The sequence below is a fragment of the Sprattus sprattus genome, assembly GCF_963457725.1.
Source record: "Sprattus sprattus genome assembly, chromosome: 18".
Classification (NCBI taxonomy): Eukaryota; Metazoa; Chordata; class Actinopteri; order Clupeiformes; family Clupeidae; genus Sprattus; species Sprattus sprattus.
The window spans coordinates 19,904,049-19,927,996 of NC_137916.1; the positions used below are offsets into that span (position 1 = coordinate 19,904,049).

General features: G+C 44.2%; 1 protein-coding gene across 1 annotated transcript in view; it reads left to right on the top strand.

Annotated features, from left to right (window-relative positions):
- Positions 1-23,948, top strand: part of kcnt2b (potassium sodium-activated channel subfamily T member 2b) — a gene marked incomplete at both ends in the record, with an annotated part of 45,450 nt that overhangs the window by 15,502 nt on the left and 6,000 nt on the right. The window contains 12 exons of the mRNA XM_080856688.1: positions 1,030-1,104; positions 1,284-1,367; positions 2,543-2,637; positions 4,839-5,019; positions 7,220-7,384; positions 10,009-10,145; positions 10,557-10,620; positions 11,062-11,170; positions 20,360-20,468; positions 21,188-21,340; positions 21,539-21,789; positions 23,466-23,790. Coding sequence (XP_080712814.1) covers positions 1,030-1,104; positions 1,284-1,367; positions 2,543-2,637; positions 4,839-5,019; positions 7,220-7,384; positions 10,009-10,145; positions 10,557-10,620; positions 11,062-11,170; positions 20,360-20,468; positions 21,188-21,340; positions 21,539-21,789; positions 23,466-23,790 — 1,748 coding nt within the window. The remainder of the gene's footprint in view (positions 1-1,029; positions 1,105-1,283; positions 1,368-2,542; positions 2,638-4,838; positions 5,020-7,219; positions 7,385-10,008; positions 10,146-10,556; positions 10,621-11,061; positions 11,171-20,359; positions 20,469-21,187; positions 21,341-21,538; positions 21,790-23,465; positions 23,791-23,948) is intronic.

The window sequence follows — 23,948 nt, forward strand, 5'->3', positions numbered from 1 at the left end:
CTATCATTCAGACAGGGTCTTAAGTGTTCTGTGTGTGTGGGTGTGTGAAGTAAGGAAGAGAGATTGAGGGAGGCAGTGTCTCTATACTATGTGTGTGTGTCTCTGTGTGTATGTTCTCCATATTGATTTATGGTGTATGTGTGTGTGGGTGTTTGTGTGTGTGTGTGTATGTGTTTGTGTGTGTGTGTGTGTGTGTGTGTGTGTGTATGTGTTTGTGTGTGTGTGTGTGTGTGTGTGTGTGTGTGTGTGTGTGTGTGTGTGTGTGTGTGTGTGTGTGTGTGTGTGTGTGTGTGTGTGTGTGTGTGTGTGTGTGTGAGAGAGGGAGAGAGAGAGAGCAGGAGAAAAAGAGAGAGAGTGTGTGTATGAATGTGTGTGATTGCAAGTGTGTATTCTTATGAGAGACAGTTTGTGTTTGTGTGTGCATTTGCGTGTTTTTGCATGCCTGCGCAGATTAAGAAAGAAAGGGAAGGTAGGATCATCCAGGTCTCCTGTAGTCTTAGGTGGTGTTTTTGTCGAGTGCTGCGCGTCAGCCATTGTGAAGTATTGGACATGAGGGCTTGACAGAACAAGCCCATCCTCTGTGACTGCTGGTCATGTAATCCCACAGCACTTTGCACATAGGGGCTGCCCCCCATGCCATCCCTTCCCACCCACCCCAGCCCCTTAATGATTCTTAAGAAGGCGGCTGTCAACTGCTGTGCTTGTGTGGGCTGGGCTGGGGGGTTTGCAGGCACAGGCGCCGAGCTTAAACCTCATTGATTTCCGCAGAAATGTCTCTCCCCTTCCATGACAGCCTATAAACAGGCTTCCGCCACACAAAAGGAGCGCTAAGTAGGTGATGTGTCAATTGAACACAAGCGCTTAGCTTAGCAGGGTCTGCATGAATAAAGGGAGCCTTGAAGGCTCTACAGGAGTCTTGGCCTGAACGGTCATGGAAATGGAGGCACCTTTACCTTTAACCTGGATGTTTTTGTGTGTGTGTGTGTGTGTGTGTGTGTGTGTGTGTGTGTTTGTGTCTGTGGTTTCCAGGGAAACGTTTGGGAACAAGTGTTACGCATCCCTTTCATTCTGGAGATGATAAGCGCGGTTCCCTTTGTAATCACTGTGAGTAAACCAATCAGCCAATAATTTAATGTCACGCCAATTCATTGGAAAACAAACTGTGAATGCAGCCTGTGGATTGCATTGGTTGACACAGCCAGTGATGTGTTACAGTGTGTTTGAGACACCCTTTCTGATTACTTTTATTGTATGTTTTGTTTTTCACCATGTATGTCTGCCAGGTGATTTTGCCCACCCTCAGAAACCTGTTCATCCCAGTGTTTCTGAACTGCTGGCTGGCCAAGCACGCCCTGGAGAACATGATTGTGAGCACTGCCATCTGTTTCGTACACAGCTGTTTCCTGCCTCTGTTTGCCTGTTTGCCAAACACCCCAAGTGGGCCTTATCTGTAGCACCATATGTGGCCATGTGTGGTGCGTGTCAACATGTGCCAGTATGTCTAGAGATTGATTCTTAAGTTAATGGTTCTTTAAAGCTCCTGTTAGCAATGGTAGTGGTTTTTCCTAATTTGCAGAAGATTTAGCCATTGTGGCCACTAGCCCCTTCATTTAATACTAGTGTTGCACCGATGCCATTTTTTGGCTCCGATACCGATACCGATACCTGGCTGTGCAGTATCGGCCGATACCGATACCATACCGATACCACTCTGTTTGAAATTTGAAAAATATATATATATATTTTTTTTATTTTTTTTTTATTTTTTTTTTATCAATGGTTTGGTCCCATGTATAATACTAGTGTAACAGTAAGAAAGTCAAATTACATTTCTTGACAGTTTCAGCACTTCAGACATAACTGAGGACTAGTCCTCTATAATTGATGGTTTACCTTACTGAGCAGCACAGTGGCTTTTCTGATTTTGAACACAATAGAGTTAAAGTTTGGTCAGTTCTTTTTTTTTTTCTTTCCCTGTATTGTTTCTTTGTGTGTTTGTTTTGTTTGTGGACCAAACCATTGATAAAAAAAAAAAAAAAAAAAAAAAAAAAGTATCTGCACTATTTGTTGGTACTCGCCGATACCGATACCACCATTTTAGTGCTGTATCGGGGCCCTATCCGATACTGGTATCGGTATCGGTGCAACACTATTTAATACCCTGCACTAATATAATAGATAAAGTAAACAACAGGCAGAGATGCTCGCCTCTATGGTGGAGGCTTCCTGGCTGGTTAATTCAGCTGGACTGTGTTACAATTTTAGTTTCTAATTGTAGAGTTTGAATTCATGTTTTACAGATATCAGGTACAGCAACCTTAATTATTCTACAAAACAATAATTAGTTATAGTATTATACAAAATATTATTTACAGAGTGTGACTAATAGATTAATAATGAATTAATGATACTTAAAAGGCTATTTTATTTGCTTTTTCGGTAGTATGAAGCATGGCTGACCTGTGTGTGTGTGTGTGTGTGGGGGTGTGTGTGTGTGTGTGTGTGTGTGTGTGTGTGTGTGTTGTGTGTGCCTGTTTTTCAGAATGACCTGCATCGAGCAATCCAGCGCACGCATTCTGCCATGTTCAACCAGGTCCTCATCCTCATCTCTACTCTGGTCTGCCTCATGTTTACCTGGTGGGTCCCTCAGAAAGACTGACAGAGAGGTTAAGGCTTATATTTCAGAGATAATGTAAAAGATAGGACATATTTGTGGATGAGAAAGTGTTTAGCGTGTGAGAAGAAGGCCATACTTAGGCACCTGTAGATACTATGTACCTTATACTGAATTCATTCAAATGTATCATGTACTTCTAAACCCTAACCATCTGCTTGGTTAGGTTCAGAGCACGGGATGTGACATGGAATAATGTGTATTTTTTTTGGGGGGGGGGGGGGGGGGGGGGATTTTCAAAAAATTGTACAGCACAATATACATTGTTGCATAATGGGTGTAGTCAAGATCAACATAACATATAATCACGTACACAATAAAGTCAAGGATATCAGAATTTCAGACAAGACAACACAGGACTAGGTTATTAGTACACAGGATGATTGTTCATACAGAGCTGAAATTTTAAGTTGAGCAATAGGCATGCGTAGAAATGATTTACATCGCAGGATTTTATCTCTGACATGAGTGCTAAATGGGTTCCATAACTCAAAAATCCACTTTGCAGAACCCCTTATCTTTTCTAGTTTAAGAAAATACAGCACATCTTCAATCCAGTGTGTATAAGTGGGAGGATGGGGATCTTTCCACTTGAGTAAGATTAAACGTCTGGCAATAAAAGTCACGAAATCAATGGAATCTGAATATGTTTTTGACAATTTAAGATGGTCTGGGGAGGCACCAAAAATGGCCATGAATGGGCAAGGACTGATGGTTATATCCCCACCTATGCATTCTGAGAGAGCTTCAAAACCAAAGACCAAAAGTCTTTAAGTTTGCTGCAAGCCCAAAACATGTGGGCATGAGTAGCAGGGGATGAATGGCATTGGCTGCAGATGGGACTTATGTCTGGGAAGTGTCTTGAAAGTTTTAGGTTGCTCCAGTGTGAGCGGTGAAGAATTTTACATTGCATTAGGCTGTGCCTAGCACAAATCGATGAACCATGTACTCTTTGCAGGATAGAGAGCCACATATCGTCGGTAATGCTTTCACCTAAGTCAGATTCCCAATCTACTTTTAAAGATGAAAGCAGTGAGTGGCGCTCCTGTGTCAATTTATTGTATATTATGGAAATGATCCTCCTAAATGATTCAGGTCGCTCTACCAGCACCTCAAATGGGTTGCATGGTGGCAGTGCTGGAAACACCGAAGTGTTTTACGCAGAAAGTCTCTGACCTAAAGGTAGCGAAAGAAGTTACTTTTGGGGAGGTCAAATTGACTACAGATCTGGTCAAAAGAGGAAAGAACACCATCAGAGTAGAGGTCATAGAAAAATTCAATTCCTAATCTCTGCCAATTCAAAAATGACATGTCTAACAAGGAAGGTGTGAAAACATGGTTTGAATGGATAGGAGCTTTTAAAGAGAAACATGTCCATCCAAAATGACGACGCACCTGTTTCCAGATCTTTAAGGTAAATGCCACTGGGGATTCATAATATGTATTTCTTAGAGAAGTAGATTGCATTATTAATTACTCAAGTAACTTCACTCTAAAAGGATACCTAATATAAAGTATACAAGTGACACAGTTGACGCTGTTTGACCCTGCATTACATTAACCAATTTCACAGACTGGTCCAGCACTGTTTTGAGACACGGGGGCATCCTCTTGACAGCCAGCTGTTCTCTGTGAATGCAACAATGTGTTGCCGTGGCCAATGGCGAAACTGCGTGTACTCGCGCTAATAGTCCTCTATGTTTTCCAGTCATCACAGTTGCTGTGGTGGTATAGCGGGTTCCTGTGCAGTATAGTAGAGATGAGAGAAAGGTGGGTGATGTTTGGTGCTGTGGTGGTATAGAGGCCAGTGAGCTGCAGTGCTTTGTGTGGCTAAGCCCACGAAACAAAGCAGCTGGGAGCAGAAAAGGTGACCTTTCCACCATTGACAGAATGTTGACTCAACAGGCCCTTCAACTCTGAGCAAAGAGACAGACACACGCACACATACACACACACGTTTGTGCACATATGAACACATTTAAAATGCTACGCACACACACTTTTTAAATGGGGGCATACATGAAAGGTTTTAAACCCAGGCTTACATTTGTATTCTATGATTGACTGTAATAATTCTTTCCTCCCCTCATTTCATTCTCTCTTCTTCCCCCTCCACTCCTTCTTTCCTTCTCTCTATGCCTCCTTTCTCTCCCCCCCCCCTCAGTATCTGTGGTATCCAGCACCTGGAGCGTGCGGGGAACAACCTGACTCTCTTTGACTCACTCTACTTCTGCGTGGTCACCTTCTCCACCGTGGGCTTCGGTGACGTCACGCCTCAGATCTGGCCCTCACAGCTGCTGGTGGTCATCATGATCTGTGTGGCCCTCATCGTCCTCCCCATACAGGTGGGTCACAGTTGACCCCCCGCTGACTGAGGTGGTCCAGACGGGGAGAGAAGTGGTGACTCGTCTCACCTGGGCTACAGGAGATACTGAAGCTTGGTTCATTCTAGGTTTGAGTTGGCAGTTTCAGAGTTTGCACTGGCAGGTACTACCAGTAGAAATGTTGAGACACCTCAATGTACCAAGAACAGAAGGGAGATTAATTAGTGGAAATACAGTAGGAGATGTTGCACTTTTGACTTGCCTGCCAGTTCATCACCAGTCTTCTCCTCAGCATATGAGTTGTTGCTCAGAATGCATGCTTTGCTCTTGCACACCCACCAAGGCATTTTTAATATGCCATTGTATGCTTTCTCTGGGTTTGCATATCATTGTTTAGGCTTAACCAGAATACAACCACATGCTCTCCCCTCTGGAAAAAAACAAGTCCTGTCTGCCAAAACAACAAACTCTGCAGCTGAACTAAGCAACAAAATTCAGAGTTTCTAATTGCCTGTTTTTTGAGGATTTCTAGACATGCTGAGGATAGACTAAAGTTATTCTGTATAGTAATCAGCAGCTGGCTACCGCAGAGACAGATTGTACAAGCCCAGAATGTCTGGTCATGATAGTTCAGGCAATTTTCTCAGACAAAACCACCAATTGGGTACATTTAAAAAAAAAATATGGAGACAGTGAATAGAGATTTAGAAGTACCCACCTGCAGTATTCTTCCTTTGTCTCCCGACAAGTACCTAGAAAAGCAGAGGAGCTATTTTCTTGTTGTCATGCACAGTGTCAGTGGTAAGACAGACAGTCACACTCCCAGGAGTGTTGTGCAGCAGGTGTGGCTGGGTTGGATGGTGACTTGTGTGGATACTTCCACTGGTGTGTTGACATTTTTTCACTGAAAGCTGCAATAGTTCTGACAAAAACAGCAGGCTAAGGAGCTGCTATGCATCCTCTGGGAATTCCAACAGATGGTGGACATGGAGCAGATCTGTCACACACACATGCACACACACACACACACACACACAGAGGCACACACACAGACACACACACACACACAAAGGCACCCAAACACCCACACTCATATTCTCACTCACACTTACACACACAAAATGTCTCTCTAGGGCTTGACGCTAACTGATGATGGCATTGAGCTGCTCTTATGTGTGATAAGATAACCTCCCTGAGAGGGAAATACACTGGGAGGGTGGAGCTTGTGTGGTTGTATTCGCAAACCGGTGATGTGGCCCTCCCCACCCTCTCTTTCTCATTCTTTTTTTCTTTCTCTTCCTCTCTCTCTGTCCCCCATTCCATCCCTCCCTTTCATCCATAAATACTCTCTGACATTTAGTGTCTCCCCCCCTCCCTCCCTGCACCTCACATTTCAGAGCAATGGGGAAACCCTCTTTGTTCCGCTACTCTCCTAACCACCAGCCTCCCCTTTTCCCCCTTTTCCTTTCCCCTTTCCTCTCCATTCTTCTCCCCTCTCCTCTTCTCTGCAGTCTTCACCTCACCTCTCCTTCCATTTCCTCTTCTCCCCTTCCCTCTCCTCTCCCTCTCTCATGTTCTCTCATCTCTTTTCCTTTTCTTTCCTCTCATCTCCTCACTTATATGATCAAGTGGTGGCATCTTTAGAAGAGACTCTGTAGGCGGTGACTGACACCTTTACCGTCTCCTATCACATCGGATAATCACATACAGCCCCGTAAGGACAGCACTCCACATTCAAAACACTTGCCACTCCAGCCAGACATGACACACCTCAGCTGTGAAAAATGTCCATCTTATTTTCTGAACTGCCACCATTCCTCCCCTAAAAGACAAATTATCCTGAGATTGCTAACTCACACCCACGTTCCCCCTGGATGTCCTTCGTACCTCGAGAACATAATGAAGTGATTAACACGGTGAATTTGTATTACAGTTTGCCGTCGTTGCCATAGTCTAATCAGCATACTCAAAAGAGAATGGCAGTGGTGATCGCTAAATTACACCTTACTTAAACTCAGCCATTTAATGCTCGGCAATCCCCGCAATGGAGTCATTTTGAGCAAATAGCAGACAGTGTGCCGCGTACAGTTGAAGTTAGTGCTGCTCCATTAGATTCCATTTGTTGGTCCGTCTGCCGTTTGAGCAGTGTGTGTGTGTGTGTGTGTGTGTGTGTGTGTGTGTGTGTGTGTGTGTGTGTGTGTGTGTATGTGTGTGTGTGCAGTTTGAGCAGTTGGCCTTTCTGTGGATGGAGCGGCAAAAGTCTGGAGGGAACTACAGCCGCTATCGTGCCCAGACGGAAAAGCATGTGGTGCTCTGTGTCAGCTGCCTCAAGATAGACCTCCTCATGGACTTCCTCAACGAGTTCTTTGCCCACCCCAGACTGCAGGTCTGTTTCCGAGGCTAGGCCAGACCAGGCCCATGCCAAGTGGGACAAAGTGTGTGTGTGTTTCTGTCTTTGTGTATGTGTATGACCATGATTGTACATAAAATGTTGAAATATACATGTATGTATGTAGCTAGTACACATGCATGTATATGTGTCTACATTTGTGTCAGTAAATGAAATACAGTCCCTGTCACTTGAGTGTGGTATATACGTACATATGTGTGAGAATATCTGTGTCTGTATATGTGTTTGTGACATTGGCACTAGTCGGACACACAGCTTGTAATTGCAATTTAATGTTATTCCTACTAAGCTGGCATGGTTGTGTGATCACAGAAGCTCTGATATGAATCAGTCGTGTTAACGACCGTTCGTGTGTGCGTTTTTACATGTGTTTAAAAAATGTTTGAATGAGGACACGAATGTGTAAGTACTGCATGTCATGTCACTGTTGTGAACATGGGCTTTGTTATGTGTGCGTTTTTACAAGTGTTTAAAGTGTTATGGGCTTCAGAGAAAATATACAAGTTAAAAAAGAAACATGCTTAACAAAGCCCATGTGGACCCATGCTCACTGTGCTCATGTGAAGTGAACACTTGTCTGCATGTGGGAAATATGCGTTAGCATGTTTTGGTGTCTTTATGCATCTTTGTAGTCATATCTACAGCCCTGGGAACACTGGTACAGACTCTAACCTGAAATTGACAATATTATCAATATAATCATTTTTTGGGAAAATATGGTGAAATTCTTTTGCTTTTAATTTGGGATTTCCCACAGCGACCAAACTGCTCACTGTCACATGCAAGTACTCATACCCTGCAACCTAGCCCAATCTAGTTAGGTTAAGGATATGAATTTGATACAAACCCAGGTTACAGCAAGGGATGGGAGTGCCACGCGCGATTACAAACCAGAATGAGGGTAAAGGAATAAAATGAAATACGAACCCTCGTCACCTTAGGCAAGCAAACATCTTGCCTCAACCATAACCACTTACTCGCTCTTTCAGCAGCCTCTAACAACTCCTTTGGAACTCCTTTGAGTGATCGTCCTCGATAACCAAAATCCAATTGAAGGGTTGTGGTTCATTTAGCTACAAACACCTATCTCCACAGGCCTTGTGTGTGCATGCCAACTTTGTACCCTCACTTCCGCTACCAGTTCTGCATACGTTAGCTTCTTCCTTTGAAAGGCTTCCTCGGTTGCGTCGTCAAAGGCAATTGTTAACTCAAGACAGTCAACTGGGTCAAGCCAGTTTTACAACCAGAAAGAATATATTTTAATGAGTCACACCCATATGCACCTTGCAGCCTCCATATTCACTCACCCACTGACTGAGGTTCGGCGGATGTAGGGGCACATCAAAAGTGTCTCCAACAATTCATTGAATGTGGAAAGCATCAATAGACCACAATTCTTTTCAGCTGATCTTCCTCTTAGCATTATGCCAGTTCATCCATTGTTCTTACTTTGCCTGAGGAGCTGCTGTTGCTAATCTAGCCTCTTCTTCTTTCTCGCAAACAAAACTATAAACCATCTGCGTTCTCTCTGGCGATGTAGCATTACCCCATGCTGTCCAACTGTCACATTTCCCAAACCCTGGTCTTCTACTCTGTACCCGCCCAATGATGTCCAGATATGCTGTAATGCACCTTTGCACTTTGAACCACTTCTTGTGGATTCCATATCCTTCCTGTTCTCACTGTTGGAGCAGTGTTCTTGACTGCGGGATGCCTCGACTGAGATAAAGTCATCTCCAGGCTGGTCTTAACACATTTTAACTCCACTATCAAACAGGTAATTGGTCATTTTAAAGTTCCTTTTCTATACAATGATACAGTACTTAGGCCCCAGGCACCCCAAGCTATTTTCTACCTGCCTTATTCATAATCCTTTCAAATTTCTCAGTCTCTGAAATAGCAACTATACACAGTCAAAGGCCACCTTAATTGTGGAAAAAGCCCAAACAGTTACAGTTCACCAGGCAAAAAGGTCTTTTATAGCCTTAATAATGGAATCTGTGAACTCTTCACCCTGTCCTTGGTCATTCAATGTGGAACTGGTTTCTTTACAAAAAAAGGAATCACCTCACCATCTATACGAATCTCTCTTTCACCATCCTAAACTCTTCACCGGTTTCTTTACAATAGAAGGAATTTCCTCACCATCAATACAACATTTTTCTTCCAGCAGTTTTCCCCTTACTGGTAGAAACCCCATTCGGTAGGTACCACTTTCATCCTTGCCCATTTAAGATCATCATTCAACTTGGCTAACAGGCAATGGGTACATGGAGCAATTGTAAGCGTCATCATAGCGTCCATACTGTAGAAGCTTGGATGGGAAGTAATCGGGTGGCATCCTGCAGCCTCTCACCACCAACAATATTAGTATTATCTTTTTTGTTTATAACGAACTTACAAAAATAGGATATTATCATATTGGTTTCTGAACTGATATCAATGCAATGGCTATGTACAGTTGATCCTCATCCATTTATTTGCAATTCAGTGGCTGGTCGTGTTTGTGCGTTTTCTATGTCGATGCGTGTATGTGTGTGTGTGTGTGTATCGTGTTGGTTTACTTTTGTATTTCAATCGGAATGTCTGGCTGTCATCAGGACTACTACGTGGTAATCCTCTGTCCAGCTGAGATGGACGTCCAGGTGCGGCGGGTCCTGCACATCCCCCTGTGGGCCCAGAGGGTCATCTACCTGCAGGGCTCCGCCCTCAAGGACCAGGACTTGATGAGGGCCAAGTGAGTGAATGAGCCTGATCCCACCTCCCCCCAACATCCTTGCCTCCGCCAGCCAGTTCTGTGCTCTGGGCCCCGGGCTGTTGGCCACAGTGTCATCGAAAACATTGCTCTCCACCTAGTGCTTATGTGTCATAGGCTTTTCAGGGAGGAGCAGAGAACCGAACAGACATCATGTACCCCTGCTGCCGTCTCATAGCATTCAGTGGTATTAGCCATGTCGTATTGTGGGTTTGATGGACACATTTATCACTTCTTTTGTTCCCTGCCAGATAATAATTATCTCTTTCTTACTCTCTCTGTCCTCTTTTTCACAATTTTTTGACAATTGTCTGCCCCGGGTCATCTTTCATGTTGTCCATGGTTGCTTCCTGGTTGGCGCCCCCACTCTCTCTTCCGTGTGACTGGCCACAGGATGGATGATGCCGAGGCCTGCTTCATTCTCAGCAACAGATTTGAAGTGGATCGCTTTGCTGCTGTACGTCTTATCACAGACTTTAACTTAACCATTTTACCTCTGTGACTCAGTGCTTGTCACGGTTAACATTCCTTTTTCTGATTTTTTCTCTTTAGCTAAATGCTGTATTTAACATATTTTCTGCTCTGTTGTTTTGACATTTTTCTGTTGCTTTTTCCTCCTTTGAATAACACAGATTATGCTATTATCAGTCCATTGGTTTTATGATGAAGCTGCTGTTATTTTAAACATTTTTGCTACATGCGTTATTGGACGCAGTATGTGTCATCAGTGAGGCAATCACTGCTATTGTATTAATGTGACCTAATTAGGCCTGTAACAGTGGGAAGATGACACAATATGTGATGTATGTTAACTCTTCTTACCTCTGTCTGTCTCCATCATCTACCCCCCTCCCTCCCATCCACCCCCTCTCTCAATATCTCCCACTTTCTGACTCAGGACCATCAGACCATTCTCAGGGCCTGGGCTGTAAAGGACTTCGCCCCAAACTGTCCTCTCTATGTGCAGATCCTCAAACCAGAAAACAAGTTTCATGTGAAATTTGCAGGTCAGCCACAGGCATGTTCCAAATTCAACACAAATATGTCAGTCGGGATTGTGTGGGTGTGTGTTTTTTTGCGTGTGTGGTGTCTATCCCCAAACACACACTTTTGGATGCGCTGGTGGCTGTTTGGTGTTTGTGCAGCCTGCCTCTTATTAGACAGCGTATTCGCATCAGTGCTCGCTCTGATGTACAACCACCAACAAGTAGTCCCTTCCCTCCCTCCCTCCCTCCCTCCCTCCTTCCTTCCTTTCCGCCACCCTCCACTTCTCTTCCCACACAGTCATGATGGACAGATTAAGTGCACAAGTGCCTCTGGGATCTGATGAATGCAGTGAACATTCTGGCTTTTGGGAAAACAAAGACCCTCACTTTTTGTTCAACAGCTTCTCCAAAAAAAAACATTCAGTCAAGTAGCACTCGTGAGGAGGAGTGGAGGAGTGAACACACACTCGCCCTCTCTCTCCCCCACTCAGTCTCTCCTCTGCCTATGCCTTTCTGTCTCTCTTTTTCTTTCTCTCTCCAACACACACAGTTACACACAGTGGTGGTCCGTCAGGGCCTTCAAGGCCTTCTCTGCTGGCCTAAACATCATCAGAAAATAAATGTAATAAAATTTTATTTTTTTTAATTTTAATATTTTCTTTTCATAAATATGTATTCAATTATTCCCCATAGTCCATTATCTTCATTTCATAGCTTCCAGCGTTGTTAATTTATGTTAGAGCTTTCATCCAATCATATTTCAACTATCATGTGTTGCCACGCTCCAAGAAACCTTCCCCGAGAACAGAATTCTTCCCTGAGGCCTTCAGAATTCACATTGAAGGCCCGTGTACATCTGATTGGTTTTCACAACTGGCTGTTTCAGTTCATTTAAGTTGAATGAACTGAAACAGACAGTTTTGACAACCAATCAGACTTCGAGTTGGCGACACTGGGCCTTCTAGAAGGCCCGGAAGATTTCTTTCCTCGCGTTGAACGTGACGTCCTTTGATTGGATACTGAGGCAGACCGGTGCAGTGCTTCAGTGCTCAGTTTAGCTGGCTAATGCGAAAACGACGTACATCGGTTTCAATGCTTATTATGCTAGTTGTTTCAATTGGTAAGACTAAATATAATTACATTAACCAACTCAAATAAACTAGTTTACACCAACTTGATAATTCCAGTTTTTGATACAATTACAACGCCATTTTCAAGACGGAACTTTCAAGAAAAACTGGATATCGTGAGGATGGGAAGTTTAATGAAACTGCTTTGCAGGTGGGACAATGCGATGTTTAGTGGACAAACTTGTTTAAGCTCACATAGGCTACTTTCGGTGGACTTAATAAAACTTTGTAGACTAATCCCTGAAAATCGCCTTTTATTTTTAAGTTGTGACAGTAATATCCAAGCGATCATATAACTGAGAGTTTAGTACTCTTAATGTATTGTTAATACGGGTGTATTGATTTTAAATGCTCAAAATATTAATAAAGTCTGTTGTACTCGACTATGTTAAGGTGATGCAATGCTCACTTATACTGCCTTTCTGTATAAATATAATGGTTCGAGAGCCATGGCGTCATAATGATGGTATTATGAGGTGGATTCACTCAGTTTAACATCGTGTAGGACATCGCTGAAGGCCCAGTCGTGAAATGCACGGACCGCCACTGGTTACACACATTCTCTCTTCTCAGCCTAAAGGCGGATTTAAGTTTCTGCGTAGAATCTACACTGTAGGTAGCCCTGTACCCTATGACAAAACCTACGCCGTAGTTTCACGCGCACCTTCCCAAAAATGTAACTACAGATCGCTGCAACGCAGACCGCAACAACTGTCCCCTTCGCTAGCAAGCTGTCTACTCTGTGGATAGCATGCTAATGTAAGCTGACGTTATACGTATAAACGACGTACAATTTATTAACCCCCCTTTCTTTCTCTCTCTCTTTCCTCGCTCACTCTACAGTTAGGCTTGTCAAACTCAGTTCATACTTCGCCCGCCTGCGCCCCAGCTGTCCCAGTCGGTGATTAACATTTCATTCCGTTCCCGTAGTCAAGGAAATCCACTCAAAACTCCGCCATGCCTCCTACGCGGGGTCAGTCGTCACTAGAACTTTAGCTCTCCATCTCTGTTACCGCCGCAGTAGTGTGTCAGTGCCGCCACAGCTTTGTAATTAGTTTAGTGTGGAGCCTAGAGGGACAGACGCGCGCGCACACACACACTCCTGCCTGCCCGCGTCGATAAGGATGTTGCGCCTGTTCTTGTAGGTCTCGTGTGTGTGCGGTAGCCCCACTGATCTGGGAGAGACATGAAAGGGGATATTTTCCCCTCGCGGCACGAACGGGCAGAAGGTGATATTATTAGACAACCTAGTGCTTGCCGTAATGAGCCTGCTATCTGCTGATGACACGTGCCCGCCTGTCTCCCCATTTCCTCAACCTCATTGACAGCCTTACCAGATTTGTTTTTGAAACCCCACATATCCTCAGAGCTTCGCTGAGCTCACATCAACAACACAGCTCAAATCATGTCGTTGACGATTGACTTTTTTCTAGTCTAGTTAATTAGGTCTTTGGTGACAAGGAACCACTGTCTTTTTAAAGACATAATGGGAAATTAATGAGCTACCAAAATTTTCAGTAATTTCACATAATATTTTTGTGTTAACTATGGGAAGTTTAATCTTATACCAATATACATTGGTTTAAATTTAAATTTTATATAACATATATTTTTTTCAAGGCGATTACATGCATTTTAACAGTAAAGACTATATGATTTATAAGACATTACCTACCAATTACCAAACTATTAGAATATGGTTAAAGTCGCAGTCCATGATTCTACTGTAATACACTTTTTGTCAAATATAGCTAATTGTTCCTCATAGTCTTCTAGCTGTGGAAATAAATACATTGGAAATAAATAAAATGTATGGGACCGAGCCATACACATTCCAACCAATCAACACGTGGCTTCAAGAGCACTGATGGGAGTTTTGTAATTTGATTGGCTGTCGAGCTCAAGTATTGACAACCTCTCACCAGATTCACAGACTGTACCTTGAGTGATGGCAACAACTGAGTTTTACCTCTGGAGTTGACTTCCCTTCTTATTCTTTGCATTTTCGGAGGGATATATTTTCATTGGATTCTGTAATATTCCTTTAACTTGCAGATTTAAAGTCACAAAAGTGGCAAAAGATGCATTGACATTGAGACCGGTTCTGTCTTGTGTGGAGTGTACAGTCAGATGACTAGCACATTGCAGATTTCTCTTTCACTGGCTTTTCACATTCAGGTGTAAGCTGAGACGTTGCTAGCTTAAGCAAAGGCCTGCGGAGGGATTGAAGGTCAGCGTGAATGCAGGGGAAATTGTTGGATGATGTTGCTTGGCTTATTTTCTTCCTCCTGTCCTCTTCTTTTTTTCTTTTGTGTCCGACTGCAGTAGCGCTAGAGGCAACAGAAAATGTCTCACAGCAAAAGGGTCAGTAGGTAAAGTATAATATACGCTAACCTGTAGGTCAGACACGACAATAGGCATCATAGAGGGGCGGTCTGGTAAACATGATTTGGACCTCTCTCTTTTCTTTTTTTTTTTTCAGAGGTCTGTATTTCTCTTAAAAACTGTTAAAAAAAAGAAAAAAAAGAAATAGGATATTAGATGGATAACATTAGAACTGTTTTTAGAAAATATTAATACCTGAAGCCAGTCAGCATTTTTCAATATCATGCAAGATCTTGTTTTGGACATGAATGGGTCAATGTATATCTGTTGACTCTCTGGCCTCTCTGTCCATGATCCTCTGGCTGGTAGATGTAGTTGCCGGCCTGGACTGCCATGACTGGTAACAAAGCTAGAATAGCCAGGTGTCCCCCAAATCTAGACCTAGAAAGTAAGCCAACCCACTCTCTGTCTGGCTGCTCTGGTTTCTCTTGCATAACTCTGGTTGTTTCATTAGTTTATACACTTCACCTTTAGCAATAGATATTGTCTGAAATGCTTGACAGAGGCCCAGACCTAAAGCCCCTACACTACAGCAAGCACAAGAGGCAGGTTAGTACAGAGATTAAAAATGACATAACAGTAGCCAGACATCCCTCTCTCAGTGCTGAGTATGTATGTTTGATGGGAAATGAAAGTTAGAGATTGTAGTTTGTCAGTTTGTAGTTGACCAAGTTGGTGGGGTCAAGGTTTGGCTTTTTAGGATATTGGTTTGATGACAGCTATCTTGAATGATTGTGGAAGATCCTGAACTGAGAGTTATTTATTATTCTAAGTAAAGTCTCATCTATTATAGTGTTCTTACGCAGTTTTCTAGGAATAGGTTCTAATAGGCATGTTGAAGATTTTGATGAGGAGATCAGGGGTTCTGGGATGTCGATAGGTGTGAAGGATTCCGGGAAAACTCCAGGTCATGGGTGTTTCTGATGTAGTCTCAATGCATGGGGGGGGGGATGATTTACGAGAGGAGAAAAGGCTGTTACTTGCAATTTTGTTATTGAAAAAGTCTTTACTACTGCAGGTTATAGGGATAGAATGTAATTCAGTTACATTGTGGCTCTTTGTTAGTCTGGAAATCATGTTGAAGAGGCCCCTCAGCTTGTTTTTTATATTATTCAGTTATTAACAAGTTTTATTAACCTTATTTGGCAATAACTTTTCTTGTCCTCACTTGTCCTTTTCCCTCTTCTTCTCTCTTCTCATATCCCTACTGATCTTCCTTCCTCGCCTCTGTTCTCATCTTCTCTCCTCTCATCTTCCACCACTCACCTATCCAATACTCTCTCTCTATCTCTCTCTCTCTGTCAGTTTCTTGTTGTCTTTCTTCTCTCTCCCTCTCTCTGTTTTTGTGTCTCTCCTCATCCCCGCTGTGAGGAACAGAGAGACGGCTCCGGCTGTGTGACTCGCCGAGTCAGCCCGCCGCCTGTGTCTCTAAAATAGCCGCTGTGACTCACGGTAGAGGAGAGGTTGTGGTCTCCGGCGGCTCTTTTGTGCTCCCCCAGCTCTATCCCTGCGACACCATGTCGCCTCGCCTCCCGTCAAAGAACATAAAGTCTGCCGGCGTCACGCACCCGGCGACGACAGAATGAGCTTTACATGCTCAGCTAGGCCGCGAGGGCACTGCATCGGGTGCAGCGTGGAGGTCTCACTGCACTCTGGGTGATGGCAAAATACTGTGCGATTGCCGCAATGCCATGTGGAAGCTAAAAAAAGAGGACGGCTAATTGCAGGTGGCACCTCAGCATGCAGCAGTCCCGACGTCGGCCTCCAGTGCAGCAGACATGTAACACGGCTCAGAATATGTACTGGTACTACTACTAAGTGGTGGAGTGGGTGGCATTAATGAGGTCCGTCGTCGAGCTCGACAAATAGCTTAATCGATGACTAATGTTCAATCATCCCATAATGCAAATGCAGAATGTGCCTGCAGTGCTAAGAGAGAAGAAGGAGAGAGAGAGAGGGGGAGAGAAAGGAAAAGAGAAAGACAGTGAGGATCTGAAAAAGAGAGAGAGAGACAGAAGAAACAGAAACAAGGAGAGGGAGAGGCAGTGATAGACAGACCTGGCGAGAGAGAGAGAGAGGGAGGTAGACAGACAGAGGGAAAGAATGTGGGAGCTTATTAGAGTGAGGATGCTTTTTATTTCTAAGAGCTCAGCCTGTTTAATGGGCTGCTCTGGGTCGCGTTGTGTTAATGGATCATGAGCTGCACAACAGCTTTCTGTCACTATCTCTCCCACTCTCTCTCTCCCTCTCTCTCTCTCTCTCTTTCTGGCGAGCGCGTGAGCGCTTTCTGTCCTATTGTCCATGCCTTCTTTCAGTGCCCTCTCTCCACCTGTGCATTCTTGGTGACCTGTGCAGTCATGTCAATAGTCATCAGTCATGCACATGAGACATCATGCTGATTAAATTAGCACACAGCCGCCCACCAGAAAGGCAGTAATTACCCACCAGCACAGAGAGCAGGGAGGCCTTGGTGAACACTCAATACTCCACACTGTGCACGCAGACACACACACACACACACACACACACACACACACACACACACACAAACTCACAGACTGGAGAGGAAGGAGCTCAGGAAATGAAAAAGAGAACACAATTATCAAGAAGTGTAGGATGCAGCATCCCTGGTTAAGAGCAGGTCAGTAATTGCTTTCTGTGTTTGACTGGAACTCAGCTGAAGGAGGAATGGAGGGAGGTAGAGAGAGGGAAAGAAAATGGGAGGAGATCCTGGAGAGAAAAAAGGTGCCATGAAAGGGAAATTAAAAAACTGCTAGTGGGTATAGTGTGGGTGTGTGAGAGAACATGTAGTATTTGTGTGTGTGCGTGTGTTATATAATGAACTGCTGTCTAATTACGGTACTCTGCATATTCCATTTTTTATGTTCCTCTTGTATTCAATAAAGATTGTTTTTCTTAGGCAGTTTCGAGCAAACTGTTTGCTCTTGAGCCTTGGATGTCTAAACAAATAACTTTTGGCTTGAGAGCTTTAGAGACTCACATTTCACAATGGTACAATTCTCTCGTAAGAGTAATTTGAGAAGAATCCGTACAAATTGCCTTCATCCCATGTTGATTTTTCTCATGATGGCTTGCCTTCATGGCAAGCTTATGTAATTCAGTTTTGAAGGAGTTGCTATGCCTAGGAGCCCCCAAAGTCCTCATAAAATGGGACTTATTGCATATTGCTCTCCATGTTTTGAATTGGCATTTTGATGGAGAATTGTTCTTCCACATATTGCACAGGAGCACATCTGTTCTTGATTTTTGTTTTAAGAAGCCTCTTTGGCCTGTGCTCTGAGCATTCTGGATGTTCTGGTGGCTACACTGGCAGATCAAGATCATGATGAAATCATCACATACTGATGAAAATGTACTGTACTTTTGGATCAAAAAGTTTCCTAATCACTAGTCGTAATACTGTGCGCAACATTGCCTTCCATTACATTAAAGTTATTGGAAAAGGGCTTTTGTTAATGGCAGTCATCGCAATATGTGAGAAGAGGTTGATACCAGGAGAGCAGGGAGCAATCAAAATCACCTCTGCTGTTGACATGTTTTCTTCATCAGTTTGACTGGCTTTTTTAAATGGCTTTATTAAACATTAAATAATTGATGCATAGCCGTGGAACTGCGAGAAAAAAAATTGTCTGACGGGTACATGAAGGGGATGTTTTTTTGGTGAATTGAAATTAATGTTGTCTGCATCCTTGGCGTCTAATTGGCAAAATGTTGAAATGTGTGTTTACGCCACGTTAATGAGGTACATGCAAATTGATCAATTAAATGATCATTAAGGTACCAGCCCTATTGACTTGTGCTGTGGTGTCTGCTGACATCAGTTAAACCAATTACAATGGATTTGAAGACTACACACACACACACACACACACACACACACAAACACTTTTTTCACTCTCCTCTTTCTTCCTTTTTCCTCTATCTCTTTTTCTCTCTCTCTCTCTCTCTCACAAAGGCACTCACCCAACTCTCCTTGTGATTCAGTTTCTCTCCACTACAGGGGCGGAGTGGGACACAAAAATCCACCGGGACTATTCTGACTGCACCGGCCCACCACCGGCCCACAACGTGCCCAAAACTGGCCTAACCCATCCCCTCCACCTCCCATATATCAACTACACAAACAATTATTGTTAGATTTAGTGTTGATTTGTGGGTGACAGACATGTGTATGTACATTTATGGAAATACGGAACAAATCGTGTCCCGTATTGGCTCAAATGTTATGCTAATTCGCAACAATGTGTCCTGTCAACTCACTCGCATCACTAGTTGACGGCTGGTTGAATAAATCTGTAATTCTTGTACATTTTGATGCACTCTCCTCCAGCATCCGCTTCTTTTTCAGTCTGGCCTTTTCCGCCCCTCCTTTCTCCTTTCTCTTATGTCCCTCCATCAGGTCCGCTTCACCTACTCTCTCTCCCTGATAGCCGCTAATTTAACTCCCTATGTTCACTTGATAAAGGCAGAACGATACGCATTTCCCATGAGGCTCTGCTCCGACCATTGTAAATTAATTTATGAACAAAAAAATGAATTAAATTGCTGGCCAATTTATATTTGTGGTCATGAAAGTTATGTAGCGTCTGAATAAAAATAATTACATCAATATAAGAGGCTAAACAAAAATCAGTACGCTGGATTAATGATAGTGAGTTTAACACCCACCGTGAGTGAGATGAAGAGAGACAAAAAGTGCAATAAATATTGTTTGGACCAGTACGTCGTGTAACTCTCGGAGAACATGGAGATTTTAACGCTACCAAGATTTGACGGACACGACAACTCAATGGGCCGCTCATACACTTGACACGGCTGCGAAGGCCGGCCTGCAGGGTGATTCATGTGAGTTCATTGGCCGACCGGCCCACCGGGAAAAGTCCCGGTTCTCCCGATGGCCACTCCGCCCCTGCTCCACTAAGAGAATGTTTTTGGCATTTAGGTGGAGTGCTGGGCCTTTGCCCGACATTCAACAGCCGATTAAGAGGCCAAACGTCAGGAGGGTAGCCCAAGGTTGGAGGGTGGAGGGACTGGGGGTCAGGGTGGACAGCTGGGCTGGAGCTACGGAGGGCAGACTGTCACCCCTCTCAGGGCTCTGTGCATCCACACTCTGCACTTATTACCTACCTCAAATGATAGCTCGATTCATTGGTAAATTTGCAATGCATCATGGTCACACTGAGAAAGCTTTTCTCATCTTGTGAACATTTAGTGGGGCACTACACCAAGAATCTTTTCAGACACGATGTCCAAGGGTGTTTAAAGGTTTTCCTTGCACACGAGAGAACATTGTGCTGTATGATGTTTTTCTCCAAGTGCTTTGTTAGGTAAACAACCTACTGCTGTATGTCAGTGCAAAGTGTATGAGTCTTTGCTGCCTTGCACTGTCCCCAGGTCAGGCAGAGAGTTTGATTGGTTGAGCTCCCCCGTGACGCTACAGACAACAGGGTTTCCCTCCCACTTGCTGCTTTGACGCAACACCAGTTGAATAAAGTTCCATGGCCAGACTCACTTTGGAGAACACAGTTACCTTTACATCTCAGCTCACACTGGCTGAGGTGTCTGGGTATGGTGGATGTGTTTCCTGGGGGATTTTCTCAGATTTGCTCCTTACCACTTAAAATGGTATGATTGTTTGCTTGTGTGTGTGTGTCGTGTGGTTTTGTGCCTGTAGATCACGTGGTGTGTGAAGAGGAGTTTAAGTATGCCATGCTGGCCCTCAACTGCGTCTGTCCGGCCACCTCCACCCTGATCACCTTATTGATCCACTCATCGAGAGGACAGTGAGTAGATAATTGTCTTCCCCTCTTCATAAACTCATTCTAAAGAAGCATTCAATTTTTTATCATCCCATATAATACCACCACACCTACCATACCCTGCCTCCCTCCCTTCCTCCTTCCCTCCCTCTTTCTCTCCATCTCTCCCTCCCTCCCTCCCTCCCTCTTTCTCTCCATCCCTTCCTGCGATGCTACATTCTTTCAGGGCAGCCACTTCAGAGGCCTTCAAACGGCGAACAGGAGCCTTCCAGCCCCTCACCAGGTCAGTGCACAAAGTCCTGTCAGCCACCAGACCAACAGCAGTGTCCATGATCAGAAGCTCCTCTCCCTCCCTCTCTCTCCCTCCTTCCTTCCCTCCCTCTCTCGTTCACCGCCCACCACACACACACACACATAGCCTCTCATTTCTTTCCATTAAATCCTCTCTCCATCCTTTCACAGTTCAGAGGAAACATATCATGCAATGTGTGAGTTGTTACATCACAGCTGTGAGGGCTCTTTCTTTCGTTCCTTTTTTATGTTTTGTTTTTTCAAGCGCCATTATAAGATCATGTTCTGTCCCTTTCACAATTGGACCTGTTTGATTTCCTATTAGATGTGAACCATTAATGCCAAGGAAATGTCACTGAACGGGTGGTAATATTTGGTGGGGGGTAGAGTGAGGGAATCTTTGAAAAGGTCAGTCATGTCGCCATGTAACCAGTCCCCAACTGCTGTCTCAGGGAGTGCGGAGCCAGCTCAGTGGACCAATGGCAGCGGACGTACCGCCGCTGCTCAGCCAATGAGGTGCACCACATTCAGCTGGAGGAGAGCAAGTTTTTTGGGGAGTACCAAGGGAAGAGCTTCACCTTTGCCTCATTTCATGCACACAAGAAGTAAGACCCGCAGGTCACACACCCGCACACACAAGACGCACGCTCAATCATTTACACACTCAGTCATGCATACACATACACACTCATAAACTCCAACACTCAAACACATACACACACAGTCACACACGCATACACATGCAGACACACATGCACACATAGACACATGCACAGCCACTGAGTGTGTTCCTCTGGTGACAGGTACGGCGTGTGTCTGATCGGGGTGCGCCGGCTGGATACGTCTAACATCCTGCTGAACCCGGGGCCCTGTCACATCATGTCCGCCTCAGACACCTGCTTCTACATCAACATCTCCAAGGAGGAGAACTCGGCCTTTGTCAGGGACCACAGGGAGCCCATGAGGGGACCCGGCGGCGACCCCAGAGGCATCCCGCAGACCATCTACCACGGCCTCACGCGCCTACCTGTGCACAGCATCATCGCCAGCATGGGTAAGCACTGCATGGCTTTCACTTCAGGGCAGTGTTTGTTTTATTTGACATTATTTTTCTTTAAACGTTTGTTTAAATGTGTCTTGTCTTTTGTCCACGTCAGTTTTGGCCATGATTGACACATTTTATTGTGACAACGACATAAAAAAACCCATCAATAAACAAGGTGAAATTAAATCATAGATTATAAAGAAAAAGAAGAAAAGAAACAAGACGAAAACAGCTCCAATCCAACAGATCGGTTAATCTCTTTGCCTTTGTCTCTGATGTATTGAATGCTGTCGTCTGTTAGATCAATACTTCACTTAGCTAGACGCGTGTGGCAAATGTGCTTTTATGCACAGTAAACACGTCCTTTCTCTCGCCATAAACTATTCGCTTTTGCTGTCATGCTGTGACAACCTTGCTGTTTAAATGCATTTTCATTTAATTTTCACAAAGGGTTACACTCGTAGACAGAGAGAGAGAGTGAGAGAGAGAGAGAGAGAGAGAGAAAGAAAACTCTTCAGTAAAAGGCTTCCATCCTCTGAGCAAACATACATGCATAGCTCCAAAGCTCAAAAGCTACGTGCAGTACTTGTAGTAAAAAACAAGGCACTCCCATTGTACGTAATAAAATCGCACATTGGGGTTTTCCCCTGATAAAAGCTAATGGTCAATCTTTCTGTGCCTGCCACAGTTATAAGCTGGATCACTCCCTCATCCTCTGTCACTAGTTAACAGTGTTACAGACCATTTTGCAGTCTCTGAGATTCTCCCAAAACCTCTCTCACATGTGCAACAGAGACGTTCTTGGCACATGTTGATTGTAAGTGACAATTTGTCAGAAAATGATTGTGTGTCTCATTTTTCAATTTCCGTCATGTATATGTTTAACTGTGCGCAGTGCAATCATGCAACTATTTAAGTTTGAATAAATGTATGATTGCCTAGACTTCACTGTGTGAATACATTTCAAAATGTAATAACATTGTATGCCTGTGTGTGTGTGTGTGTGTGTGTGTGTGTGTGTGTGTGTGTGTGTGTGTGTGTGTGTGTGTGTGTGTGTGTGTGTGTGTGTGTGTGTGTGTGTGTGTGTGTGTGTCTAGTCATTCATTAAACATTTAACATTCTATTTCTACCTACAGGCAACTGTTGAATATTTCAGATAAGTTATTTGAAATACTGTGTGACAAAATCAAAGCACTCAAGTAATACAAAGTGGCCACTTGTCCAATACCACCATCTAGTGTAATATATGCAGACCAAGGCTAGAATGATCCTGCTCTGATGGCAGTTCTAATGAAAAAAATATTAAAAATGAAGGTGAATAGAAATACGTTTTTATATATACCCATATCTGCCTGCCCTGAACTCTGTTTTGTTTTCGTGTTCCCGTGTCATATTGAGAGGGTTGTAACTATAGCTATTGGGCACCAAGTGTTTTCGCAGACGGAATGAAATTAATTAATTCATTTTGTGTTAGCATTGTGTCCACGAAATATTGAAAGAGAGCACATTCTTTTGTGCACCGACAACAAAACTGATCATTCATGCTGTGCACTGAAATGACTATTGTGCTATTAGTTGTATGGGTGAAAGTCTGAATGCATTTGGTGGACAAAAGACACTCATTATTTAGTTGACAGACATAACTCTGTGATTTAGCTTTATGTAATGGTCTCTCCCGCTGGTAGGTACGGTGGCCATAGACCTACATGACTCCAGCGACAGCAGCCCAGAGGGGCAGGGCCCAGGGGGCAAGACACTGGGCAGCGGGCCCGGGGTACGGAGCGGGGGCAGGTCGGAGGCTGGAGTTGCCAACACCCTAGCGCTACCTGCCATGGGGGAGTCGGCTGAGGAGCGGCGGCACAGCATCGCCCCCGTGCTGGAGCTGGTGGACGGGGTCAACAGCGCCACCTTTGACCTGCTTGGGGACCAGTCGGAGGACGAGGGGGGAGACGAGGGGAAGGAGGAAGGCATACGGGACCAGAAAGTGCCCTGGTGGTGCGGACACTGCGAGTGAGTAATGGTCGGTAGGGGCTGAACGTGAAGTTTGTGTGTTTTCATGTGTCTTCCTATGTCTATGAAGCTGGCCACTTTAGGATGCTCAGGACTACAGTGTTGCCTGTGGTTCTACTGCTTTGAATGTAATGGATAATTAGTGAGTCCGCTCCAGG